The sequence below is a fragment of the Giraffa tippelskirchi genome, chromosome 13 (genome assembly GCF_054371585.1).
Source record: "Giraffa tippelskirchi isolate mGirTip1 chromosome 13, T2T-mGirTip1v1.2.pri, whole genome shotgun sequence".
NCBI classification, from domain to species: domain Eukaryota; kingdom Metazoa; phylum Chordata; class Mammalia; order Artiodactyla; family Giraffidae; genus Giraffa; species Giraffa tippelskirchi.
Genome location: NC_137287.1, coordinates 39,221,289 through 39,246,627, shown reverse-complemented (window position 1 = coordinate 39,246,627; position 25,339 = coordinate 39,221,289). Strand labels below are relative to the sequence as shown.

Here is a 25,339-nt window from a genome sequence, read left to right as displayed (position 1 = left end):
CCAGCCTGCATCTGCAGAAGGACAGCGCTCTGGTGGGGACCTAATACCACCTGACTAGGGGGTGGGGTCTCCCTGTGTCTGCTTCCCTCCCCTCCTTTCTCACTGAGAATCTAATTTCATGCTCCCCATACTGGGTAAGAAAGCAGGCCACTGCTGATGGAGGCTTCCACCCTAACTGCAGTCCCGAGGCTGCCTGGGTCCCACTCGACCCTTCCCCCTTTCGCCCCAGCATCCTCAGCTCCCCTCCTTTGCATCCGTTCTCTGCTCTGGCACCTTCCTATTAGCAACAGTGAAATGGACCCCTCTTTATATTGAAACAAACCCCCTCCCAGGTCTGTCCTCCATCCTGCTCTCCCCTGAGATTTCTTGGCCCCTGCGGGGTTGGCACTCATACTTTTTTCTTGTTAGATCCAATTACAGTAGACCCTGCTGCCAGCATCACTCCTCCCAGCCAGCATCTGTCCCCACCACTCCCACCTCCAGCTGTCTCCTGGACACTCCCTCCTGGGACAGCCTCCTGTGACACCAGGCTCTGCTCTCCCTCCACCTCTCTGGGCTCCAGCTCCCCCTTCACCTGGCCCCATCCGGGCACGCCTGCCCCACCCAGGACCAGCCTGCCCAGCCCCACTGGTCTTCGTGCCCATCTCTGGCTCCTGGGCCTCCTCCCCCTCTGCCCAGGTGCCCACTCCCGGATGTCATCACGTCGTCAGCGTGTCCACAAGTGCACATTCCCTCCTGCGTGTCCCTGCTCCCGACACACACGTCATCCTCACCTCCAGCCACAGCAGTAAATACCTATGGGCCCCTCCGCGTGCCCAGCCCTATGCTAGGTGCCCCGGGGTCAGCAAGGCCGCAGGGCCCTGCCTTAGAGCGCCCTCGATGCAAAGACGAAGCCGACCGTTAAGGGACCACAGGAGCCTCCATCTATCCCGTCATCCGAACCGGAACTGCGCGTCCTCCGAGGTCCCCCCCCAGCTCTCTCCGCTGCCCCCGGGCGGGGGTCGGATCCGCTCACTGCTCGGACCGCCGGTCAAGGGGCGGGGCTAGAGGCGGGGTCGTCATCGGGGAAGGCGGGCCCTGACACTGGGCCCGGGATTGGGCAGCCCTGCTGGAAGGGGCGGTCTCCTAGCCCGGAAGGGGCGGGGTCTTCCGGCGGCGGCAGATCGCGAAGGCTTATACCGCTCGTATGCTGCCTGCGGATTGCTCGCGCCGGTGGGTCCCGCGCCATTGGAGGGGGCGGCGGCGGGGGGCGAGGGGCGGGAGGCGGCGCGGCCAGAGGTCGGCCGCGCTCTGAGCCTCCGGTGCGTCCATCCCAGGCTGGTGGCCGAGCTGCGGGACGCCCTGGACTCCTGCGCCGAGCGACAACGGCAGCTGGAGCAGAGCCTGCGAGTCTCCCGGCGGCTGCTGCGGGCCTGGTACGCGACCCCGGGACCACCCGGCTAGGCCGCCCTCTGGCCGTCAGAACCCACCTTAGAGCCCCGGGCCGGGGTGCCGGGCTCAGCGCTCACTTCCGAGTTGCGGGCTGCCAGTGCCCCCTGCTTTTCCTGAGGCCCTGAGACCGGGGCGCCGCTCCTACGCCAGGCGATTATGAGGGTCTGTTGGGCCCTGGCTGTGCCACGGCTGCCCTGTGTCTTTGCAGGGAACCAGCCGAGACCCCGGCTCGGGAGCCAACCCCAGGACCAGAAATTAATGAAGAGGCCCCATCTTCAGGTAAACCTCAGCCCCCTACCTTCTGCAGGTGCTGTCCCCAGCCTGTTTTCTGGCTAGCAGTGATCAGGGGCCTCTACCTGACTCTCGGCTTTCACAGCATGCCCACCCAGCCCCCAGGACCTCAAGGAGCTGGAGCTTCTGACCCAGGCACTGGAGAAGGCAGTACGAGTGCGAAAACGCCTCTCAAAGGCTGGAGAAGGAGTCAAGGCCCGCAGCCTGAAGTCTGGGTCCGCTTCCCCTGCCACCAGATCCTCTGCCCCACCCAGCACCTCAAGCTGGGCTGGCAGCCGTGCACCGGAGACCAAACCCCCTAGGGGCGTCCGCCACCCCTGGGTGCCCGCCAAGGACCTCCCTGGGTGCAGGCTTTTGTTGGTGGGAGATGGCGCCCATATGGGGCAGGGGGCCAGAGCCAACGAGCGTGAAGCAGGCCTCAGGGACCAGCAGATTGTCCCCCAGGCTGCCCCTCAGGTTCCAGAAGCTTTTACGCTCAAGGATAAGGGGTGAGTTCCCCAGCAGACCTTCCTGGAGGAGCTAGTCTCTGTCTGATCAGATCCTGGGCAGCTGCAGGAGGCTAGGTTTGGGATGACAAAGAGGGCCCAGCACTGAGTGGGTGTGGGCCCAGGGAGCCCCTGGATGTCACCCCATGAGGCCCCAGCCTAGAAGCTGGTAGGTGGAACTGTTGGCAGTGACGGTGCCAGGTTTGATGTGCTGGGGCCTGTCCTGCTCTCCTACTTGGCTGTTCCTGTGCCCCATGCACTTATCCACCCAGCCCTGGGGCTCCAGATGCGCTGGAGACGGCCTGGGCTCTGCTCTCTTCTCTACCAGCAGACCCCAACTGGGCTGGCTCCCGTGGTTACTCTGGAAGCCCTGTCTGAGGGCCAGGAGCGCCTCACCCCTCACTGAGCTCTGAGTGGGGAGCGGGGCCTGCAGCCCCCAGAGTGGGACAGAGCTGCCCTGAGTGCCAGCTTCCCGACAGGGCCCTACTGCGGCTGCCAGAGGCCTTCAGGAAGGCGGCTTCCCGGAATGCCCGGTGAGGCTGGGGGTTGGGGGGGCAGGGTGGGGGTGCGGGACCCTGGGAGGGGAGGGGGAGCCAGGGGAGTGGCGGTGGGGTGGTGGGGGCGCGGCATGGGGGGGCCCTGGGAGAGGGACCCGGGGAGCGGGGAGAGCAGGGAGGCAGAGGCTTGGCCCGCAGGCACCTCTGCTTCCTTTCCTGGGTGGTGACACTCTCACATCAGGAGAGTCCGCCGCCCTAGGACTGCTCTCGCGGACCCAGCTCAGCCTCTCCACTGTGAGACCTTGAGCAGGTGCCAGGTGTCCCCAGGCCCCAGGCTGTGGAAGTGTCGTAGGGGTTAAGCCAGGTGGTGCTTTCAGGTGTTTGCGCTGTGCCGGGTACGGAGCTAGCGCCCAGAGCTCTGGTTCCCAATCAGTGCCAGCTTCTCTTACCTTTTCCCTGGAGTTCTCTCCTGGTATTTCCCCAAGTGGGTCAGCTCTGTCCCCTTTTCATGGGCAGTGTCGCCTCAGTTCCCTGGGCCCCTCCCCTGGGCCTCACCTACTTCCCAGGGTCCTGGCCTGCTGGCTGGCATCATCACACGTTGCTCTCTGGTTTGCGGGCTGCCCACGTGTGCGTCCAGCCTGTGGGCCCAGCTCAGCTCCACACAGACCGGGGATTCTGTGGATGCTGCTGCCGCCATCGCCAAAACCCAGTTCCTGCAGAAAATGCAGACAGCTGTATCCTTGCAGGAGTGGGAGGGTAGAGGTTCTGGCTCTGAACCTGGTTTAGAGTGTGAGGAGGAGCCACTCCAGGAAGGGCCAGAGCCAGGCAAGGACCCAGCCCTGGGGGAGAGCAGAGGGGCCTGGCCACAGGGGAGTTTCCCTGACCCACCTGCAGGCAGGCCGGCCCGGTTCCGGGCTCAGCATGGCAGAGGTGAGGCGCCTGCAGAAGGCCTGCTCACTGCTGAGGCTTCGAATGAGGGAGGAGCTCGCATCAGGTCAGTGGGCCCAGAGCCGGGTCTCCGGTGGAAGGGGGAGGGCTTCAGGACCCTCATGGACCTGGCCTGTGTCCCTCCCCCCTATGCCCGGCTCTCGTGTAGACCCCAAGGACTGGATGCAGGAGTACCGCAGCCTACTCACCCTGGAGGGGCTGCAGGCCCTGGTGGGGCAGTGTCTGCACGAGCTGCAGGAGCTGCGCTCGGGTGAGGCCCGCCCCTGAGCCGAACTGTGTGCATGTGTGCGTGAAGGTGTGACATTATGGACTGACTGTAGCCCACTAGGCTCCTCTGTCCATGGGATTCTCCAGGCAGGAATACTGGAGTGGGTTGGCATTTCCTCCTGCAGGGGTCTTCCCAACCCAGGGATCTTAACCAAGCCTCCAGTGTCTCCTGCATTGCAGGCTTCTTTATCTCTGAACCACCTGGGAAACCTGGTCAGGGTCAAAGTCCTCTAGCCACAGGGCAGTGTGGGGACTTTAACAGCACCCCCAGGGGAGTGGAAGCTGGCAGGCAGGCCCTTCCCGTGTTCCCCACAGGATCCCAAGTGTTCAGTAGTCGTGCTGTGGAGCTGGCCAGTGTGGCACCCCTGCTCCAGCCCTGCTCCCCACATACAGACCCCACCACTCTGAGTAGCTTGCACATTTATCCAGTTAGTGGGAAAGTTTCTTGTGAGAATCAGAGGTCCTGGCACATGCCTGGTGTTGCAAGAGAGAGTTGTTTGTGGACAGCAGGGCTTCACCCAGGAGGCAAGGGGGCTTTGCACCCCTAGCTGGGGTCAGGGGAGGAAGGCCCTGGCTGCTGCCCATGGGGTGGTGTCCCCTGTTCTTGCAGTGGTGGTGGAACAGCCACAGGGGCCCTGGCCTGAGGGGCCCCCCAGGGCCGCCTCGCTGTGTGGAGGAGGCGCAGACCCGGTGTGGAGCCCCCAGCTGCTTCTCTACTCCAGCACCCAGGAGCTACACACCCTGGCGGCCCTCAGGCTGCGGGTGGCCATGCTGGACCAGCAGATCCATCTGGAAAAGGTACTTCCAGACTCAGGGGCGTGGGTCACTGCATATTCAGGAGCCGTGAGCCATGGGGAGGACTCCAGGCTGAGCCTCTTGGTTCAGCCCCCAAGATCCACCAGGGAAGGACGAGGGGAGGGCACTTGTGAGCGTGCTGGAGCTTTGGGAAGAGCAGGGGGGACTGGAGCGGGGTGCCTCGACTCCTGCCCTAGATTGGGCCCCCCCCCAACTGCTCCAGGCCCCCCTGAGCCCTTGGCCCTCACCACCCCCCAGGTCCTGATGGCTGAACTCCTCCCCTTGCTGAGCAAGCAGGAGCCCCTGGGGTGCCCCTGGCTGGTGCTGTGCCGGGCTGCACACTGCCTGCTCTGCGAGGAGGGCCAGCGCTTCCTCACCGTCCTGCGAGATGAGCCTGCTGACCGACTGAGCCCTCCCTGAAGCCAGGCCCACCCCAGCCCCTGAGCCCGCAACAACGGCAGGCTGGCTCTGCCCCCAGCCTAACTGTTGGCAAGACCCCCCCCTTCCTAGTAATTAAACAAATGAGCATCAAGTGGATTTTCACTGGTGCGGTGAGCAGGGGCCCAGAGGGGCCTATACCCCCTTGGGAAGCCAGGTTTCCACCTGGCGGGGACTGCCCCGGCCCTTCCTGGGGAACTTAGGGCCTTCCTCACATTTGCTGAACCTGCTGGTCAGGGTTTGGCTTTGCTTGGCCTTCCACAGGCTTGGGAGAACAAAGGTTGTGGGGACTTTTCTTAGCTATCTCTTTTCTCTTGCTGTACACTTATAAGCCACTTGTGTGACATTAAAACTGCTTTAGAAAATATGTATTTTTAAATCATACCAAGGTGGGACTTGGTGCATGTTTGTTTTTGTCTTTGTGTTTTTACTTACCAGGCACATATCAAGTATATTTACCAAGAACAGGCATATCCATTTTGTACTGAAGGGAGGGGGCCAGGCCCCTCAAGGTGGGCTGCCCCGGGGCCTCACCTCTTGCTCTAGCCCTCGCACACCTGAAACCTCTCCCCACAAGCACCTAGGTGCGTCCTGGGCTTATCCAAAGAGCAGAGAGCCAGTGTCCCAGTGGGCGGCCGCTGTCTGCCCACAGCAGTCTCTCCTGGCACCCATGTCCACCATTGCCCCTGTGCCGTCGCTCTGGCTGCTGTGGGCCCCCCAGACTGAGTCCCATTCAGGGAACAGGCCTATCACCCTCCCCTGCTGAAGGAACCACCCTTTCCTGGAAGGCAGGAAAGTGTAGAGGTCAAGGTCACCACCTCTGGGTTTACATTGGGACTTGTTCGCTGCTGTGGGCCTTCCAGCGTGATTCTTGAAGACTGCGTGTCGTCCCCAGCGCCGTTCTGGGCAGTGGTTATCAACACTGGGGTGAAGATGAGTAGGATGATGTTACAGGCTTCACAGCCCTGGGCCCTGAGGAGGGCTGCCAGGCGGTGGTGTCCCTGTCATGAGCCTTTAGTGAGCACCTGTGTGAACCAAGCACCTGTGTGAACCAAGCACAAGCCTCAGGGCTGGGCAGCAGCCCTCTGTGTGGACAGTGATGGGCAAGACCGAGTAACACCACTTCTGCCTCAGGAGGCAGGCAACTCCTGGAGAAGGCCAAGTCTGCGAGCCTGCTGAAGCACTGCAGGTGTGGGGGATGAACTGGGTGATGCTGAAGCAGCCTCGGGGTGGTCCCACCCTGCAGGAGACTATTTGTAAAGGGCCCCACTGTTCAACAGGCCAGAAACCTTGGACATGGAGTTCCAGGCCTTTGGGGCTGCAGGGGACCAGATGACAGACCAGAGTAGGAAGCAAAAAATCGCAGGCCCTCACTGCACTGAGGGGCCTCCAGGGAGTGGAGCTCCAGGGTAAGGAGCACAGAAGAGAGGGAGCAAGAGAGCCAGGGGCCTGGGGCACACCCGCCCCCAGAGCTTACTCCCAGGTGGTGGGATCTGGAGAAATCCAGTCTCCAGGGCGAGCTCCACCACCACCCGGTTACCGCCGCTCCAGAATCGTTTCCATAGCAGGTGGTCTCCACCCCAGTTACCTCATCCACTGCTTGACTTGTTTACTGTGCACCTTACCTATTGGCAGGGGGGGCGCTACCCCTCCGTCTCTAGCGGAGCCCAGATGGTTATTGATTCAGTGACCCACCTCTCCAGGGCCAGCCCTGCGGGCTGCTGTGGGCACCTGAGCCTTCACGGGCAGGGCGGTTCCAGCAGATAACAGGGGGAGCGGTCTGGGTAGGTCCCAACACAAGATCCCCTAGAGCCGGAAAGGGAGACCCCCTCGGGGTCAGCGCCCGCCCACTCCATTCCACACCCCACCTGGAGGTGGTAGCGAAGACCTCCTGGCCCCGCGTCCCTGCTGGCGTCACCGCCTCGCCAGCCAATCCGCTCTGAGGTGGCGGGGCGAGTGGGGCTTTAGGGGGCGCCCACACCCACCCGGAGCGCATCCCCGGCGTCGCAGGCATGAACGAGGCCGAGCCCCCGCCCGCAGCCGAGGCCCCCGAGCCCCTCCGGGCTCTCCGCGCGCTCCTCTTGGCCACCGGCGGCGCGGGGGGCTCCTGGCCGCGCTGCGTCCTGCCGTTCGGCGCCGTGGCCCTGCTGGCCGGCGCCGCCGCCACGGCCATCACCTTCTCGCTGCGCGGACCCCGCCTGGACCTGGCCCAAGGCTCGGCGCTGGCGGCGCTCGGCGCGGGCCTCGGGCTCCTGGCCGCAGCCTTCCTTTGCTGGCGCGCGCGGCGGCGGCGGCACAGGCCCGGGCGCGGGGGGCGGTGGGAGCCGGGAGCGCCCTGAGCCCGCGTGCCAAGCCCCCTCCCCTGCGAGGTCACGGCCAGCCGGCGCCTCCTCCCTGCCGACCTCTCCTGGGCCCGGCTGCCGCCGTGCCGCGTGCGTCGCGGAAGCCTCCTCGCCAGACGCCGTCCCCAAAGCGTTCCGTTCTGACCCCTCAGGAGGCCCGAACTCTGGGGGCTTCGAGCCACTTCCCTCCTCTCCCCCGGCTCGGCTCTGCTCCTCTCGCACCGGCCTCCGCCCAGCGCTGCTTTTCAGCGTCTCGCTTGGCGCGCAGAGCGGGCCTGGCTGAGCGCGGGGCTGGCGGCTGCCTGCGCGGCCCGCGGGTCGCAAGGCGGCGGCGGGCGGGGGACTCGGCGTGGCTACCCACCTCCGGGCGAGGCACAGTGTGCTGTGTCCCTCTCCCCTAGCTGTCTTTCTTCCCCGCTGGTGTGGAAGCCCCTCGGGGCAAAATAGGCGCTCAATAAATGTTTGCTCTATAAATGAACAAGTGGTGGCTTGCAAGCGTCTGGCAGGACCGTAGGTAGTGAGCTAAGCCGGGAATATTTGATCAGTTGGCCTTTCAAGGGAAAAACCCCAGCCCCCTGAGGCCTGCGGGACCCCAGATGGGTACCCAAAGCCCACAGCTAGCGGCTGTCCCTCTGAGTGAGGGCAGGGGTGGGAGGGCTGCAGCAGGCTTTGGGGTTGCAGGTGGGGGCAGAGGCTGGGCCTCTTCTAAGGTGCCAGGTGGGGGCAGGGCCAGCAGAGAGGTGCAAAGTGTGAGAGGCCCCAGTCGGGGGCTGGGACAGATGGCTGAGTCCACAGCATCCCAGCTGATGCTGGCTGGGGGGAAGGCCTCTCTAGCTTCCCTCACGCCATCTGCCAGGGCCGCCCAGGGGCCAGAAGAGAATGAATACCTTCTGGGTAGAGCCTGGGTTGCCCATGGCCTTCTCCCCGGGGAGCTAATGGCACAGTGACCCTTTGGGCAGAGGCCCTTCCTGCTGACCCGGTGAACACTCTTCAGGCCGAGCCCTGAGGGCCTTCACCCGCACCAGAGGCCGCCAGCTGTTCTGCCGACCCTACCCCCACCTCACCCAGAGGCTGTGCGGCACACGAAGCCTGCAGGGCTGCGCGAGGGGAGCTGCTCCCCACTTTCTCCATCCAGGCAGGAGTCCTGAAGTTCAGACAGCAAGGCTTTCCCTGGAGGCTTGTCTCAGGCCCTGGGGAACCACTGTCTTGGGCCTAGGCCTTTTTCTCCATGGTGGCCAGCTCTGTGCTTCTAACAGTCCCAGCAGGATCTATCCCCAACCCCAACTCTCACCAGGGACCCCCCATCGGTTTGGGGTGATGATCAGAAAAACCTTGAAGAGAATGGTTGGGAAGGTGCTCCTTCTGCACCCAACCCATCCCAGAGAAGAACCGTGCACCCTGCCAGCTCTCTCATTCATGCTTGTCTGTTTGTTGTAAGGGGCATGTTCTCTTTATTGGAAAGTTGAGGGACAGACCCCAGTGCCAGTCCCATCGCTCCCCACCCCTGCATTTGTGCTGCTCAGGCCTGGTAAAGGGCCCCACCAGAGAGTGTCAGTCACTGCAGCTGGCCCAGCCCCGTGTCTTCCTGCTGCTCCTTCTCCAAAGTGTGTCCTTCAGTACCCACCTCTGTAACACAGGATTCTGCTTCTCTCCATCCTCTTCTGTCCTTGCAGTGTCTCTGGCTCAGCTGAGGGGCAGCCCCGCCTCACAGACACACCCTCGTGGTGTCTCCACTGACAGCTGGCCTGGCCTGGGGTCAGCCTCCCACATGGAACTTAAGGCCTCAGAGATGCTCCCCGGCCGGAAGTATTCCGGTGTTCCTGCCCCCTCCGCGTGGGGCTGCCCCTTCCTGGGACGTTTTGCCCCGACTCAGGTCTGTTGAGCTCCTATGCAGCTCAGGAAATCCCAACAGCAAAGAGGGAATAATAGGTATCTGGCTGATGGGGAAATTGAGTCTTGGGCAGGTTGAGGACTCGAAACCACACAACTAGAAACTGGAGCAGTGTGGATTCGGAATCAGACCTGGCCCCAATCCTGAGTTCTTTCTGCTGGAGCAGACTGCTGCCTCAGGGACAGCCCACAACCACCAGCCCAGACTGGCTCCCTTTGCCCCGAGTGTGCCCTGTGGGACCCAGGCGAGCATCCGGGACCCAGTCTTCAGCTCCAGGCCCGGCGTGCCTCAGGGGCCTGAGGGAGGAGGCGCCGGACCCCCGCCCAGCACATGGCACAAACCCAGGAGCAGTAAGAGCCTGGCTGCGGGCCGGGGGCCGGCTGGGTGGTCCCCCACGGGCTGCGTGGCGGGGCCACCGGCTCCAGACCCCTCCCGCCAGCACATTCCTGGCTCCGCGGCCCCTCCCCCGGCTCCAGGGCCTCCCAGCCCCCTCCCCCGCTGGCCCGGCCAGCGTCTGAATCTGCTTCTGATTCCGGCTCTGCCGACGCGGCCCCCTCCTCTCCCCTCCCTCCTTCCCGGCCCGAGCAGCCCCGCCCCCGGCTGGGCCCAGGCTTGAGCCTGTTGCGCCCCCTACCCCCTCCTGGCACAGCTCGCCTGCCCTCGCTGCAGCCGGGAGGAGGCGGCGGCCGGGGCGCCCCAGGCCCCGCCCGCCCTCGGCCCGTCCCGGGAGGCCGGGAGACCTGCTTGACCCGGCCCTCGGTGGGTGAGTGCGAGCTGCGGACGGCGGGTGGGGCCTCTGCGGGCGGAGGCGCCGAGGGCGGGGACGACTCCTGTCAACGCTCCAGGCCCCGCGGGAGGACGCGCGGGCGTCCCCGCTGCTCCGCTCGGCCCGGAGCGTACCCGCGGCGGCGCCCACCTCTGGGCCCCGGTTGGGGCCGCCCGGGCGCTCTGGTGGCTCGGCACCCCGGGCCAGCGGGCAGAGCCTCGGACCGGGCTCTCTCTCTCCCGAGGGCAGCGGCGTGGGGCCCAGGCCGGCCGGCTGACCCCGGCGGCTCCGGCCATGCCCGGTTGGCCCTGGGGGCTGCTGCTGACCGCGGGCACGCTCTCGGCCGCGTTAAGCCCGGGGCCGCCGGCGCCCGCCGACCCCTGCTATGACGACGGGGGCGCGCCACGCGGCTGCGTGCCGGGCCTGGTGAACGCGGCCTTGGGCCGCGAGGTGCTGGCCTCCAGCACGTGCGGGCGGCCGGCCACGCGGGGCTGCGATGATTCGGACCCGCGGCGGGCGCACCCCGCCGCCCTCCTGACCTCCGCAGGCGGCACCACAACCCCGGTGTGCTGGCGCTCGGACTCGCTGACGCAGGTGCCCCACAACGTGACCCTCACAGTGCCCCTTGGCAAGGCTTTTGAGCTAGTGTTCGTGAGCCTGCGCTTCTGCTCGGCGCCCCCCACCTCCCTGGCCCTGCTCAAGTCGCAGGACCACGGCCGCAGCTGGACCCCACTCGGCTTCTTCTCCTCCCACTGTGGCCTGGACTACGGCCGCCTGCCTGCCCCTGCCAATGGCCCAGCTGGCCCGGGGCCCGAAGCCCTGTGCTTCCCTGCGCCCCAGGCCCAGCCTGACGGTGGTGGCCTGCTGGCCTTCAGCGTGCAGAATGGCAGCCCGCCAGGCCTGGATCTGGACAGCAGCCCGGTGCTCCAAGACTGGGTGACAGCCACAGACATTCAAGTAGTGCTCACAAGGCCTGCCATGCTGGGAGACAGCAGGGCTGCCACGGCCACAGCCCCTTACTCTTACTCAGCCACTGAGCTCCAGGTGGGCGGGCGCTGCAAGTGCAATGGACACGCGTCCAGGTGCCTGCTGGACCCCCAGGGCCACCTGACCTGCGACTGCCGGCACGGCACGGAGGGCCCGGACTGCAGCCGCTGCAAGCCCTTCTACTGCGACAGGCCATGGCAGCGGGCCACTGCCCGGGAAGCCCACGCCTGCCTTGGTGAGGCCTTGGAGGGTGGCCTGGGGATCTGAGACCAGGCCGGCCTGTCCCTGACCCACCCTTCCCCACAGCTTGCTCCTGCAATGGCCATGCCCGCCGCTGCCGCTTCAACATGGAGCTGTACCGACTGTCCGGCCGCCGCAGCGGCGGTGTCTGCCTCAACTGCCGGCACAATACCGCCGGCCGGCACTGCCACTACTGCCGGGAGGGCTTCTACCGAGACCCTGGCCGTGCCCTGAGTGACCGCCGCGCCTGTAGGGGTGAGCCTTCGACCAGCCACCTGCACGCCTCACCCTCCCAGGTTTCCCCAAGCCCAGATGGGCTTCTGACTGTCCCACTTCTGTCCTCAGCTTGTGACTGTCACCCTGTTGGTGCTGCTGGCAAAACCTGCAACCAGACCACCGGCCAGTGTCCCTGCAAGGATGGCGTCACTGGCCTCACCTGCAACCGCTGTTCCCCTGGCTTCCAGCAGAGCCGCTCTCCGGTGGCACCCTGCGTTAGTGAGTGACGGTGCCCTGCTTGGACCACCTCAGCCGAGGTCACCCCAGCTCCGAGCTGCTGCCTACCTGGGCCCCGCAGATCCCCGGCTCCCCTCAACTGTCCCCTGAGCCCTGCAGATCCCCCAGGCTCCCCTCAAATGCAGCCCATTATCCTATCCTCCCCACAGAGACCCCTGTCCCTGGACCCACTGAGGAGAGCAGTCCTGTGGAGCCTCAGGGTGAGCAGAGGTCCCAGAGGAGCATGCCCTTGGGAGGAGGGGGCGGTGGGTTCCCGGAGGGCCGGAGGAGAGGGTGGGGGGAGGAGGGAAGGAGATGAGGATCTGTGCCAACCTCCTCTTGCGCCCTCCTCCCAGACTGCGACTTGCACTGCAAACCTGCCCGTGGCAGCTACCGCATCAGCCTGAAGAAGTTCTGCAGGAAGGACTACGGTAGGCCGCCCTCTGGTCTCCCACCCTCAGGCTTCCTGCCCGACCCCCGCCCCTCCTCACCTTGCCCTCCCTACTCTTCCTCTGGAGGTCCTGACCCTCGCTGGACTCTAAGGCCATTCCCCCGGCCCCTCAGCTCCTCCGCGCTCGCTGGCCCCGCCCTGCCAGCCCCTGGGGCCTCTCGCTGCTCCCGCTGCGGCGTGTCCTCTTTGTGTTCCTCCTCCGCGCCCCCCACCCGCACGCGCACCCGCACCCGCACCCGGGCTGGCGCTGTGTGCGCCTCGGCTCCCGCCCCCTCGGGCCCCGCCCCGCCTGACCCCGCCCCTCTCGCCTCCCTCGCAGCGGTGCAGGTGGCGGTGGGCGCGCGCGGCGAGGCGCGTGGCTCCTGGACGCGCTTCCCGGTGGCCGTGCTCGCCGTGTTCCGGAGCGGCGAGGAGCGCGCCCGGCGCGGGAGCAGCGCGCTGTGGGTGCCAGCGCGGGACGCCGCCTGCGGCTGCCCCCGCCTACTGCCGGGCCGCCGCTACCTGCTGCTGGGGGGCGGGCCGGGGTCCGCGGTCGGGGGCCCCGGGGGCCGGGGGCCAGGGCTCAGCGCCGCCCGCGGGAGCCTCGTGTTGCCCTGGCGGGATGCGTGGACGAGACGGCTTCGGAGGCTGCAGCGGCGCGAGCGGCGGGGGCGCTGTGGGCCTGCCTGAGCCCGCGGGCCGGGCGGGGGCCGGGCGGGGGCCGGGCGGGGCGCTCCTCACTCATCAAGGCTCACCTTCGTCCAGTGCATCCGCCTGACGAGAATTCTTTGATCGCGTCGAGCTCGCCGCCCCTCTGGGCCCCCGCTCCGCGCCTCCTCTGGTGCCCCGAGCGCCTGCCCAGGAGGGGTGAGCGACGCAGCGACACCCCCGCCCCAACACGGAGGGATGTGGTAGCCCCAAAGAGTGGTTTCGAGCCCCTCTTTGGGCAGTTGTCATCCAAAGGACCCCATGGCTCCCCAACTTCGAGCTATCTATCCCCTCAAGGGGGTTACCACGATGCCCCCAGAGGGCTGTGAACCCCCTGCGAACACATCAGGGACCTCGGTGACACACACCCCCCCCCAGCCCCGCGTGTCGTGGTCCCTCAGCGTTCCCGCGTTCCTGAGGCATTGACACCGCCCCCCCAAAAGTTATGAACCCCCTTCTGATGCCAGGACCCATAGAGCTCTGAGAGCACCCCAAGGGCCGCCGAGACGCCACCTCCTCGGACTCTGATTTCCCGGAGAGCGCCCCGACGCCCCGAGAGGCGGTGCAGCCGCCAGAGACGCGCTGGACGACGCGGGCTGCCCGTCCTCGTCAGGACCGGCGGGGGGCGCCATGACTCCTCCCCCGGCGGCGGCGGCGGCGGCCGCGGCGGCGGCCTCGGGCTCCCGTCACGCCTGCCGGCGGGGCATCCGCGTCCCTCTCCGCGGTGACTGTGTTCTGGCTCTTTTCTGGCCCGTTGTGTCCGTGTCTCGTCTCCGTCCGGCTGTCTCTCTCGACCCAGGTCTCCGGGCTCCTCCCCTCAGGGCTCGCCCGGAGGCTCCCTGCCGGCAGCCCGGACGTCGTCCCACAAACGGGCGCGGGTTCCCAGGCCGGCCCGGCGCGACCGCTACCCCGGCGGGCACCACCCCCGCCCCAGACTCCCGATGCCCCCGGCCTTGCCGGCGACGGGGCCCGCCGCACACCCACCGACGCGCGCGCGCGCCCCTCGCCTCGCGCCGGGCCGGGCGCGGAGCCGGCGCATGCTCCGGCCGCCCGGCTCCGGGCGTCAATGCGCATGCCCGGAGCCGAGGCCTCAGAGCCCCGCGGGCACCGCGGGTGGGCAGCCGGCGCCAAGGCTTGGCGGGGGGCGGGACCGCGCTCGCGCGCGCGTGCGCAGACGCGCCGGCGCCGGGGCGTGCGGCGAGCTGAGGAGAAAGCGGCGCGGCAGGCGGAGGTAGGCTCGCGGCCGCCGCCGCAGGAGGGTAGGTAGGTGCGCGGCGGAGCCGGCGGGCGGGCGGGCGGGCGCGGGGGCCGTGGGGGCGGGGGACCAGCTGTCACCGCAGCCCGGGCGTGCTGACCGAGGGGGGCGCTGGGGCCGGCCGCAGCACGGGTGGGGGGTCCGGGGCCCGCGGCCGGCGCTGCCCACTGCCCCCAGCCCTGCGCCGCGGCCCGAACGTCCAGCGGGCCGCGACGTGGGGCCGGAGCGGGCCTGGGCCCCGCGCGGGACTCCCATCCCAGGGGTCGCGCGGGCGACCCTCGCCAGGCGCAGTCGGTCCGGCGGGCGGCTCCGGCGAGGCGGCGGTGGGAATGAGCTGGCTCCGGGGCACTCCTTCCTCGGGCGCTTTCGGGCTCTGCGGGGTGGGAAATCCTCTTCTGGATTCGAAACTGCAACAGATTCTCTGATAACGCTCTGTCTTGGAAGACCTGCAAACTGCTTCCGTCCCGACCCTCCGCTTGTCCCATGTTGGCACCCCGCCCGCCTGCCGCCTAGGTATCTCCCCAGCCTCTGAGCCCTGCCCGGCGGGTCTGGGGTGACTTGCACCCTCCGGTGGCCGCTGGGCTGTGCCGGGGACAGAGCGTTTCCACAGGGCCCCTAGGCACTGTACTCCTCAGCCTTGAGAAAGCACAGCTGGAGGTCGGGGATGGGCCCAGGGAGGTCAAGGTCCTCTCCCAGCAAGGGTGCTGGTGGCCTGGTGGCCTTACTCGGTACGGGGCACTTACTCGGTATGGGGCATTTACTCGGTAGAGAGCACTGGGCCTCCTGGATCACCACCTGCTGGGGTGGCACTAAAGGTCAGAGGCTGTGTGAGCATCCACTGGGCTACATGGAGGCTTGAGTTGACTCTTAGGATAGCGGTGTGCCTGGGAGTCACAGTCCCCACCTCACGTGGCTGTTGCTGTGATGCTGATCTTGAGGCCTTTGGCCTTTGGCTGCTTATTCCTAGTGAGGAGTCTGTCTGCCTTTCCAGGGCCTGTAGAAGCACTTGCAAGTGATTTTTCTTATTTCTCTGTATGTTTACTCTGACATCAGCAGGAACTTGTAGACGATTACAGGAGGAAAAAAAAATTCCATTATTTAGCAGGAATACTGGTTTATCCTACTTAAACATGGGGGCTCCCCTCCATCTTCTTGCCCCAGCACATAATTCAGTTCAGTTCAGTTCAGCTCAGTCGTGTCCAACTCTTTGCGACCCCATGAATTGCAGCACGCCAGGCCTCCCTGTCCATCCCCAACTCCCGGAGTCTACCCAAACCCATGTCCATCGAGTCGGTGATGCCATCCAACCATCTCATCCTCTGTCGTCCCCTTCTCCTCATGCCCCCAATCCTTCCCAGCATTAGGATCTTTTCCAATGAGTCAACTCTTCGCATGAGGTGGCCAAAGTATTGGAGTTTCAGCTTCAACATCAGTCCTTCCAATGAACACCTAGGACTGATCTCCTTTAGGATGGACTTGTTGGATCTCCTTGCAGTCCAAGGGACTCTCAAAAGTCTTCTCCAACACCACAGTTCAAAAGCATCAATTCTTCGGCGCTCAGCTTTCTTCACCGTCCAACTCTTGCATCCATACATGACTACTGGGAAAACCATAGCCTTGACTAGACAGACCTTTGTTGGCAAAGTAATGTCTCTGCTTTTTGATATGCTCTCTAGGTTGGTCATAACTTTCTTTCCAAGGAGTAAGCGTCTTTTAATTTCATGGCTGCAGTCACCATCTGCAGTGATTTTGGAGCCCAAAAAATAAAGTCTGACACTGTTTGCACTGTTTCCCCATCTATTTGCCATGAAGTGATGGGACCAGATGCCATGATCTTAGTTTTCTGAATGTTGAGCTTTAAGCCAACTTTTTCACTCTCCTCTCTCACTTTCATCAGGAGGCTCTTTAGTTCTTCATTGCTTTCTGCCATAAGGGTGGTGTTATCTGCATATCTGAGGTTATTGATATTTCTCCCAGAAATCTTGATTCCAGCTTGTGCTTCTTCCATCCCAGCGTTTCTCATGATGTACTCTGCATATAAGTTAAATAAGCAGGGTGACAATATACAGCCTTGACGTACTCCTTTTCCTATTTGGAACCAGTCTGTTGTTCCATGTCCAGTTCTAACTGTTGCTTCCTGACCTGCATACAGGTTTCTCAAGAGAGAGCCAGGTCAGATGGTCTGGTATTCCCATCTCTTTCAGAATTTTCCACAGTTTATTGTGATCCACACAGTCAAAGGCTTTGGCATAGTCAATAAAGCAGAAATAGATGTTTTTCTGGAACTCGCTTGCTTTTTCAGTGATCCGGCGGATGTTGGCAATTTGATCTCTCGTTCTTCTGCCTTTTCTAAAACCAGCTTGAACATCTGGAAGTTCACGGTTCACGTGTTGCTGAAGCCTGGCTTGGAGAATTTTGAGCATTACTTTACTAGCGTGTGAGATGAGTGCAATTGTGCGGTAGTTTGAGCATTCTTTGGCATTGCCTTTCTTTGGGATTGGAATGAAAACTGACCTTTTCCAGTCCTGTGGCCACTGCTGAGTTTTCCAAATTTGCTGGTATATTGAGTACATAGTAGCTACCTCTAAACATTTACTTAATTGTCTTGAAGACAGGTGTGCTGGTTCTTTTCTTTTTAAGGGATCCAGGCTGGGAGAAACAAACTAAGGTAAAAAAAGATCAAGAAATCTCACAGAGGTATTACAGTTACCATTTCTAAACAGTGCTATAACCCCCAGCATGTGCTTCCTTTATCCTGAAGGTTGTTCCTCATTTAATCTTCTCAGCCCTTAGCTAAAGCCTGTAGGAGCAGTGCTTATTCAGGAGCCAGTGCTTTGTTTAGAAGCTAGTCTCTCCCTGTGAACAGAGCTGGGCCAAGTCACAGTCCTCTCTGCTCCCCTACTGCCTCAGAGAATGGTGAAACGAACCAGGTGCTAAAACGTGCAGTAGTTTTCATCTGGGTGAATGGTGACCTTCAGGGCATGTAGAAGTAATCTAGTTATCTAGGCAGGCTTTTCATAACGATGACAGAATTCATCTCCTGGATTTGCAAGTTCACCTGCAGGTGAGCTGCACTAGCTGTCACTGACCACAGCTGCCAGGACTGTCCAGCCGGCCAAGTGACCCTGGGCACACCATGTTGCTCCCAGGTCTCGTTGCAATCTGAGCCGATCTCAGAAGACATATTTAAGTGTTTGCTCTTAGATGGTTTCTGGTTTGAAGTACATGAGGACACTAAGCAGGTTATAAAAAAGCACTAACATTGACCCTGTTCAATGTTTTACCTGTTTGAGCATACCTTCTCTGTTGTGACAACTCTGTACAGGGAAAAAAGAGAGCTTTTTCAACATGAAGCAGCAGTTTCAGTGGCTGTTTCAAGTGTCACTTTCCAAATGGAGATAATATCAAAGTACCTTGGGTTTTTCACTAAAGACCAACCTAAATTCATTATTTGATGACTTTCGTTGTTCTTTCAACACAGATTTATCCAAGTCATACTTCACGTGATGAGGACTTGTGCCCCGTGCTCTGCAGCTACAGAGTTGAGTGAGCCTGTGCCCTTGAGGAGATTAGGGTGCAGTGAGGAGACAGGTCAGCTAGCTGTGGCATAGCGGGTGGCACTCCCACTGAGGTGGGCTGAGCTTGCTGTGGGCACAGAGGGGTGGAGTCCAGCTGGCCTTTGGTGGTGGCTCCCGAGAAGCACTTAAATTAAATTTTGAACATCAGGGAATTCCCTGGCTATCCAATGGTTAGGACTCTGTGCTCTCACTGCCAAGGGCATGGGTTGAGTCCCTGGTCAGGGAACTAAGATCCTACAAGTCACATGATGTGGGGGGGAATTTTTTTTTTTTTTTTTTTTTTAATAACATGCAAGTGAGGAAGAGACTTCTCGGCTAAGGGACAGTGTGTGAAGTACCAGGGTAGTCTCCTGCCTGTTGGAAGAAGGGCAGTGGGTAGCACTGGTGTTTTGGGTGAGGAGAGGGAGATGGAGTTAGGGAGCTAGGCTTGGCGGCTGTCAGGAGAGCCGTGAGTACCAGTTCCCAGTTTGCATTTTACTCTGAGAGTGGTGGGGAGCCACTCAGGGATCTTGGGTTTGTGAGTGACTGGTCAGATTGTGCCTTCATGGGTGACTTGGGGTGGGTTGGTGCAGGACTGCACTGAGTTGGGGTGGTTAACAGAACACCAGAAGGCCCAGGACTGAGGAAGGGTGGTGGAAACAAAAGAAAGAGCAAGACCACAAGTCAGGTGGCCGCGGGGATGGGAAGGGCCAGGGATGGAGGAGGACTTTGGGAACACTCCGAGGTTGGGTGATTTGGCAGGGCCTGGCTGCACTGTGTGCTGCAAGGGACAGGCCTAGGAGTGGGTGACAACAGGTGGTGTGGAGATGCTGAGCTGAGAGTCCTTAACAGCTCCTCGATAGAGACTGCTCTGGAGCTGTGAGAGCAAAGGCCACTGTGTTCTGGTGGCCTCCTTCCTGTGTGGGCACTGAAGCCAGGGTGTGGGGTGTGCCTTCCCAGGAGTGTGTGTGGAGTGAGAGAAAGAAGACTGACCCTGGAGAGGCCTGATGCTTCACGTCCATAGGACAGAGTAGATAAGGTAACAAAAACCTGATTGATTATCTCGTGCCTTTTGGGGGGATGGGGGCAGGATAGTGGGCTTCTGATATCTGTCACAGAGCCTCAGGTTGTTGGTTAAACAGCAAAATATAAGATACCAAAGGTGCAAAATCACATAATTGATTCCCAGGGACTTCCTTTCAAGTGTGTGTGTTTGCCTTTTGAGAAAGTTCCAGATTGTCACTCATCTCAAAGGACCTCATTCTCCTCCAGCCTGAGGGTTGGTCCTCTCAGTGAGTTCTCACCACCAGATCTCTGGAAAGAGACCTTCTCAGATCCAGAGAGAGATCCAAGAACTCTCTGGGTCCACTCGCTGTCTTCCCGGGACCCATTTCTGTGTCGCACCTCAGCGTTAGAGTCGACGGGACTTTGGAAGGACTGTTGAGGATACAGAGGCCAAGTGTGTAGTGCTCCCTCCCAAGCTTGTCCCCACACCGAGGGGCCGCCGGGAGAGGGTAAGGAAAGGCTGGCATTGCACAAGGAGTTCCTCTTTGCCCACAGGAGGTGCAGGGCCCCACGGGGCTGGCTGGTCTCTGGATGAGTGCTGTTAACAGTGACCTTCGCCTCTTACAGAACCTGCTCATGGAGGGGCACAGCAGACAAACTCTCCTTCTGTCCTGCGCAGTCCCGGGCCCCTGCCTGGCTCTTGGACCTTAGCCATCTCCACTGGGTATTGCCCACGGAGCTGCTGGCAGGGGTCACGTGTGAGCGGTCGTGCTTTCTTCCTCCAGCCCGCCCAGGCTTCACTCTCCTCTTACAGGCCATTGAGAAGCCACTACACATGGCTTGGCCTGTTTCATATAACCTGAAATTGTATGTCCACCTAATTGTCACACAATTTTAATTGGATACCAATTGTTTGCTGATGGGTGATTCTGTTACCACTAAAAGCCCTCTCACTGCATAGCATTCTAAATGAAGCTCAGTTACCTGAGTCCCACCAAGAGCTCTCCTGGGTTCTGTCCCTTCAGCCTTCCCTTGAATCCGTTTGTCCTCATTCCTTGATTACCCTCTGTAATTCCTTTCTTGGCAGGCGTGGTCCCCGCCTTCCTAAACTTGTGGGCCTTAGAGGGAGCCATAGGTGTGTGTTCACTCCACCTGCCTCTGGTTTCTTTCCCTGCCTCCCTGGGTCGTCTCCTTCCCCCTTCCCAGCACATAGGCGCGCACTCCTTTTCGGCAGCCTGGTAAACCCAGGCCCTGTGGCTTCTTGGAGCCGAAGAAGCTGGACCGTAGAAGTGTCTTTGAATATGAGCCATGAATGACACTCACTGACCCCAGGCAGCTGTGCTCTCCAGGGCTATTTCTGCTGCTTCCTGGGTGAAGGCCACCTCAGCCTTCAGGACCTAGGCCAGGCAGGTGCTGGCGGGGCAAGGCTTCCGGGCCCCTCTTTTCTCGTGGGCTGGGGGCGCAGGCACCCTGTGCTTCCCCCTCACAGCATCCACACCTGAGTTGGTAGGGTCAGTACACCAGGTCCCTACATCCTGAAGCTTGCTGAGCGACGGGGGGGCCTCGCACCCTCATGTTCCAGCGCTCAGCACAGTGGCATTCAGAAAGCGTCTCAAATGCCTATTGAAATGATTCAGCCTGCAAGATTCCCTCCCAGCCCACTCTGCAGTCATGCCTGAAGATGCTTGCCGAGAGCCTGCTGTGTGCCCAGCCTTCCGAGGCACACCTGCCACCGGCGCCTTGCTTGGAATTCAGACCAGTCAGGATTCTAGCTTCTGACAGCTGGGCTTCCTCCTCCTGCTTCTCATTCCGTGCAGCTAGTTGGTTTCTCCTGTGCCCTTGGGGGGTGTTTTCCCAGACCTACTGCTGGGAGGACCTTTTAAACTCAGAAGATAAAGATCCTGAATTAGCAGATCCCGTTGCAATCCCAGCCTCCATCTGTGGGTAGACCAAACCAGCGGCTTGCTTGAAGGAAATTAGTTCCTCAACTAGGGATCAGACCTGGGTCAGGGCAGTGAAAGCACTGAGTCTCAATCACTGGACCGCTAGGGAATTCCCCGCAGGGAACCTTTTTGAGTGGCTAATACCATTAGGACTTTACCCTGCTCAGGTCCCATTCATAGGCTCAGGTGCCACCGGTAAGACCTGCGTTTGAACTTCCGGCCAGCACTAGCAGATGTGCCAGCTAGCTGGCCCGCGGTACTGTGACTAATGCCTCCTCAGTGGTTACACCCCTTTATGCCTGGCACGTGCCCTCCATTGTGTGCCATCAGCCAAGGGCCCCCTATCGGGTTCCTGTTAACTGGCACTCACTGTGGAATGCCAGTTGCCACTAGCATTTGAAAAATTCGCTGTGCTGCTTCAGGGCTGAGGCAGAACCCAGCCTGCCGTCTCATCACATGAGGATGCCTGCTGGGAAGCACACATACCTAGAACAGACAAGTGGCCTAATGGCCCCTGTGGTTTAGAGTTAAATTTCCTTATTGGGCCCAAGTGGTCTGGGATTTTCCTGAATCTCCATCTGTTTCCTTCTCTGTTTCCTCCTCCTTGGGTACACCAAGTGTATGATGTGAGACACCTGGCTGCAAGTCACAGTAGGGTAGAAGAGCTGGACTCATAAGCAGGTCATCACAGGCGTGCCAAGTTCAAACAGATTCGGAGAAGGAGGCGGGGATGTCAGCCCTGCCTGCAGGGTCAGGAGTCTGGAAGGGCTGGTGAAGGAGGGAGCATTTGAAGCAGATTCGCCTGAGAAGGAAGAACCAGCATGTCCTAACTTTCCCCCTTCCCGCTGTCAAGACTCCTGAAGCCACCACTGGAGGGCAGGTAGGGCCAAATGCCGAAGCGGGCAGGGCCAGCGGACGGGAAGGGGTTTCAAGGGGAGAGCAGGACAGAGCTGTTTGGGAGTCAGAGCTGAGCTGCCTTTCACTGGGTGTGTGTGAAGGCTGGGAGGTTTCAGCAAAACACTTGGAGGTATGGGACCTGAGAAATCTAGGCTTAGAAGAGGATGGGCATGCGTGCTCAGTCATGTCTGACTCTTTGCGACCCCAAGGACTGTAGCCCACCAGGCTCCTCTGTCCATGGGGTTTTTCAGGCAAGAAGACTGGAGTGGGTTGCCACTCCTCCTCGAGGCAGTCTTCCTGACCCAGGGATCAAACCTGAGTCTCCTGCATTGCAGGTGGATTCTTTACCACTGGGCCCTCAGGGAAGCTGAGAAGAGGATGGACTTCTGCAAGAGGAACATTTGAGGGACAGGAGCAGTGGCTGCTGGAGAGAGGAGGAGACGGATGGGAAGGAGGGGTTTGGGGAGGCCTGGGGGGAGGAGAGCTGAGCGCAGTGGGGTCAGCTGTGTGTGTCAGAGAGATAAGAGCTCAGAGGTGTCTGTTAGGTCGGGCAGCCAGGCAGTAAAGGCATTGAGGGCAAGGGTGGAGAGGCTGCAGGCTGCTCTCCCTAGAAGCTTGACTGGGGAGAAAAGAAAGAGGACAGACTTAGCTCAAGGGGAGTGTTGGATGCTTTGGTTGGGGTTGAGGGCCTGGCTAACCAGAGAGGGAGCGTTAGAGATGCAGGAGAGTCAGAGTCCTAAGAGTTGAGATCCAGAACCAAGGGTGGGGGTTGCAGATCAAGGGCCAGGGTCAAACACAAGAGGGCGCTCTGGCCTGACACCCAGTTCTCGAGGAGAACGGGAGGTGTGAAGCTGTCCGCTGCTGTGGGGCTAGAAGAGGGTGCCTGGAGGCAAGTGGAGGGCCACCAGGCAGCTCTGGGGGCCTCAAGTGGGGCAGTGTGACTTTGCCTCTGAGGTTGGTGAGCGGGTGTAGAGAAGCATGCCGTCAGGCTGGCTTCTCACGGGGATTCTGCCGGGTAGCTGAGACAGGAGCCCGTGAGTGGTGGAGTGGAGGTTTGGAGGGTCGGGTCAGGCCAAGCAGAAAAGGAAGTAAAACCCCAAAGGGCTCATGGAGAGGGCAGATGGACTTACGGCAGGTGAGGGGGGAGCGAAGTGCGCCGGGACAGTCAGAGCATTTGTGCTGTGTGCCCAGGATGAAGAGCTCCTGGGGCCGGCAAGGCTATAGACGAAGCATCAGAGATGTAAAGGCTTCTACAACTGGGGAGGTTTGTTTTTTTTTTTTTAATAGGTAAGAGGTAGATTTATTTAGAGAGAAACACACTCCACAGACAGTGTGGGCCAGCTCAGAAGGCGAGAACAGCACCAGGATATGGGGCTGTCGGTTTTCAGAGGGGTGGGTAATTTCATGGGCTGGTGAGTGGAAGAAGTGTTGGTGTGGGAAGAAGTGTTGGTTGTGCCTTGCCCCCTCCCCTCCTGTCTCTTTACCCTCTCAGAGATTTTACTCCCATATTCTTAGGGGAAACAGAGGGGCAATGGTCTGTCTTGTGTAACTGTTTCAAGGTTGATCAGAGGCATCGACTCTGCTTTTGAAGGTGTAAAAATCTGTGGATGCCTGATCTCGGGGCTTCAGGGGCAGGCCAGCTCCTTGTTTTAAGTCAGTGTGGACTAGAATGCTCACATAGCCATCATCTTGACGTGAAATTGTTGTAACTGCTTCCATAGCCTTCCTATGAACCTCCTTGATGAAACTGTAAGAACTTTCAGCTGTGGCATGTGGAATCTAGTTCCCTGACCAGGGATCAAACTCAGGGCCCCTGCATTAGGAGATGGAGTTTTAGCCACTGGACCACCAGGGAGGTCCTCTCCTTCAGTCTTCTGACTGTAAAACCACCAATGGCCAGGAGGCCCATGTCACTCTCTGGCATCTGGGGTATTCTCTCCTCCAATGCCCTGGCTCTTTGCAAAGGACACATAAATTGCAATCCTCCCTTAGTGCCCCTTTTGTCTACACAGGGTACCCTGGTCTTGTCTGGGTACTCCTGGGCCTAGTGGCTTGCCAGAAAAACTGATTCCCTTTTGGTAGTCTCTGAGTGGACAAAGCCAGTACCATCATTTGGGCCTTTTGCATATTTCTCTGGGTGTGTTCAGCCTTTTCAGACAACTCCCTGTTATTGAAACTGAGTAAGCTAATTGAAACAAATCATTCATTGGAGCCTGAGGACCAGCAGATGCTTTCTGAATTTTGTGCCTGATGTCTAGGGCAGACTGGGCTATGAAGTGCTTAGTCAAAAGGGCGTGTCCCTCCAGGGAGGAGGATTCTCGTTCCTGTGTTTCCTGAAAGCCTCCACTAGTCTCCCTTGGAAGACCACAGGCTTTTCATCCTGTCCCTGTTGAAGTTTTTTAATAATTTTATAATTAACAGGTTTTACTGTAAGTTTATTACAACTGAAACTGTGTAACTCAGATTGGGACTTGAATCCACCTACTGGGACTGAAACCCAGTCAAAATCAACGGTTTTCCAGCTGAGATCACACACCTGGTTTCAGAGCTTAGTGAAGCTCACTTGGTGTCTCATCATATAAAGAATTCAGTAAGAGACAGAGTGATAGGTAAGAAATGGATTTCTTTAGAGAAAAACACTCTTCACAGAGTGTGGGCCATCTCAGAAGGTGAGAGGGGCCTCGAAATACTGTTTGGTTAGCTTTTATGGACTGGGTAATTTTATAGGCTAATGAGTGGGAGGATTCTTCTAGCAATTTGGGGGAAGGGTGGGATTTCCAGGAGTTGGGCCAGCACCCACTTTTTGGCCTTTGGGTCACCCTTGGAGCCATCAGTGCCTGTGGGTGTGTCCTTTAGCTTACCTGATATGTTACGGTTAGTCATGTGGCCGCCGTCTGTCTCCGTCAGTAGCATTCACAAGGTAATTCCGTTGTGGGTTTGCCTCAGAGATGGCCTCTTACCCTACTCAGTGCACTACATGGTCCCATAGTGGAAATCAGTAAAATATCCTCTGTGTTTTATCTAGAGTCATCCCTCCGAGCTAGACATGCCTTAAATTCCATTTGGGTTCCACTGCCTAGATACAGAGCTATGAAAATTTGAATATAGAGTACTTTTTAAAATTCCTGTTGTCTGAATCTTTCCCAACCCTGGAGTATATGGCCCAGAGGGATATTAGCCAAAGTGACGCAGCCCGACCCATTCTAGACCCAAGCCCGAGGTGCTGTGTCTAGCTGCTCAGTCTGATCAAGATTTGCACTTAGATCTTAGATGCTATCCCTCCCAAAGCAGTCTTCCAACCAGGCATCAGCACCTGAAAAGTTGTTGCAAAGGGATGGCACAGAAGGTGTCCCCAGCGGTGTTGATGGTGAGCGGTAGTTGGCCAGTTGAAAGTAAAGGGTCAGCACGTGTCAATAAGAAGTCCGTCTTGGCAGTCACACAGGTCTTCTGGGGTTAAGAGAAGCAAGGTATGAAACAAGAATGAACGTAGAATGTAGGAGACAAACGGCAGAGTCAAGGAAAAGAGTCTGGATTATCAAACCCTGCCTCAGCAGACCTGTCCTGGCCCTGCTGTCGGACGTGCCTGAGCATAGCCATTCCACGCCACCTTCCTACAGCAGACCAGGCCAACGGCTGCCACTCCTCTGGTCCAGAGCTAGGCTCCCGATCAGAGC

General features: G+C 60.3%; 3 protein-coding genes across 48 annotated transcripts in view; all 3 read left to right on the top strand.

Moving 5' to 3' along the window:
* The first annotated feature begins 1,160 nt into the window (after window positions 1-1,160).
* Window positions 1,161-5,517, top strand: TEDC2 (tubulin epsilon and delta complex 2). The gene is made up of 10 exons (XM_081555307.1): window positions 1,161-1,212; window positions 1,317-1,415; window positions 1,640-1,710; window positions 1,808-2,210; window positions 2,687-2,740; window positions 3,342-3,438; window positions 3,599-3,698; window positions 3,801-3,902; window positions 4,530-4,717; window positions 4,973-5,517. The coding sequence occupies exons 1-10, from the start codon at window positions 1,187-1,189 to the stop codon at window positions 5,132-5,134; spliced, it is 1,302 nt and encodes a 433-aa protein (XP_081411433.1). The 5' UTR covers window positions 1,161-1,186; the 3' UTR covers window positions 5,135-5,517.
* A 4,717-nt stretch (window positions 5,518-10,234) lies between these two features.
* Window positions 10,235-13,067, top strand: NTN3 (netrin 3). The gene is made up of 6 exons (XM_081555306.1): window positions 10,235-11,373; window positions 11,445-11,633; window positions 11,724-11,873; window positions 12,041-12,091; window positions 12,227-12,301; window positions 12,641-13,067. The coding sequence occupies exons 1-6, from the start codon at window positions 10,446-10,448 to the stop codon at window positions 12,988-12,990; spliced, it is 1,743 nt and encodes a 580-aa protein (XP_081411432.1). The 5' UTR covers window positions 10,235-10,445; the 3' UTR covers window positions 12,991-13,067.
* A 1,128-nt stretch (window positions 13,068-14,195) lies between these two features.
* The window catches only part of TBC1D24 (TBC1 domain family member 24), a 28,654-nt gene continuing 17,510 nt past the window's right edge, over window positions 14,196-25,339 (top strand). For 12 of the 46 annotated variants that reach the window (XM_081555304.1, XM_081555270.1, XM_081555277.1 and 9 more), the window contains exon 1: window positions 14,196-14,267. The gene's annotated coding sequence lies outside the window, so the exon portion shown is untranslated. Of the gene's footprint in view, window positions 14,272-17,744; window positions 17,855-18,780; window positions 18,860-19,130; window positions 19,335-21,386; window positions 21,649-22,000; window positions 22,930-25,339 lie in introns of those variants that run through there. The other 34 variants (XM_081555303.1, XM_081555273.1, XM_081555260.1 and 31 more) reach the window with 15 other exon arrangements.

What these genes read in the sequence shown, in the direction of transcription:
- TEDC2 (XM_081555307.1), top strand. Translation starts at nt 1,187, where the DNA reads ATGCTGCCTGCGGATTGCTCGCGCCG. An exon ending in GCTGCAGGAGCTGCGCTCGG is followed by an intron (nt 3,903 to 4,529) that starts GTGAGGCCCGCC and finishes CTGTTCTTGCAG; the next exon opens with TGGTGGTGGAACAGCCACAG. An exon ending in AGCAGATCCATCTGGAAAAG is followed by an intron (nt 4,718 to 4,972) that starts GTACTTCCAGAC and finishes ACCACCCCCCAG; the next exon opens with GTCCTGATGGCTGAACTCCT.
- NTN3 (XM_081555306.1), top strand. Translation starts at nt 10,446, where the DNA reads ATGCCCGGTTGGCCCTGGGGGCTGCTGCTGACCGCGGGCACGCTCTCG. An exon ending in TCCGGTGGCACCCTGCGTTA is followed by an intron (nt 11,874 to 12,040) that starts GTGAGTGACGGT and finishes TCCTCCCCACAG; the next exon opens with AGACCCCTGTCCCTGGACCC. An exon ending in GTTCTGCAGGAAGGACTACG is followed by an intron (nt 12,302 to 12,640) that starts GTAGGCCGCCCT and finishes CCTCCCTCGCAG; the next exon opens with CGGTGCAGGTGGCGGTGGGC.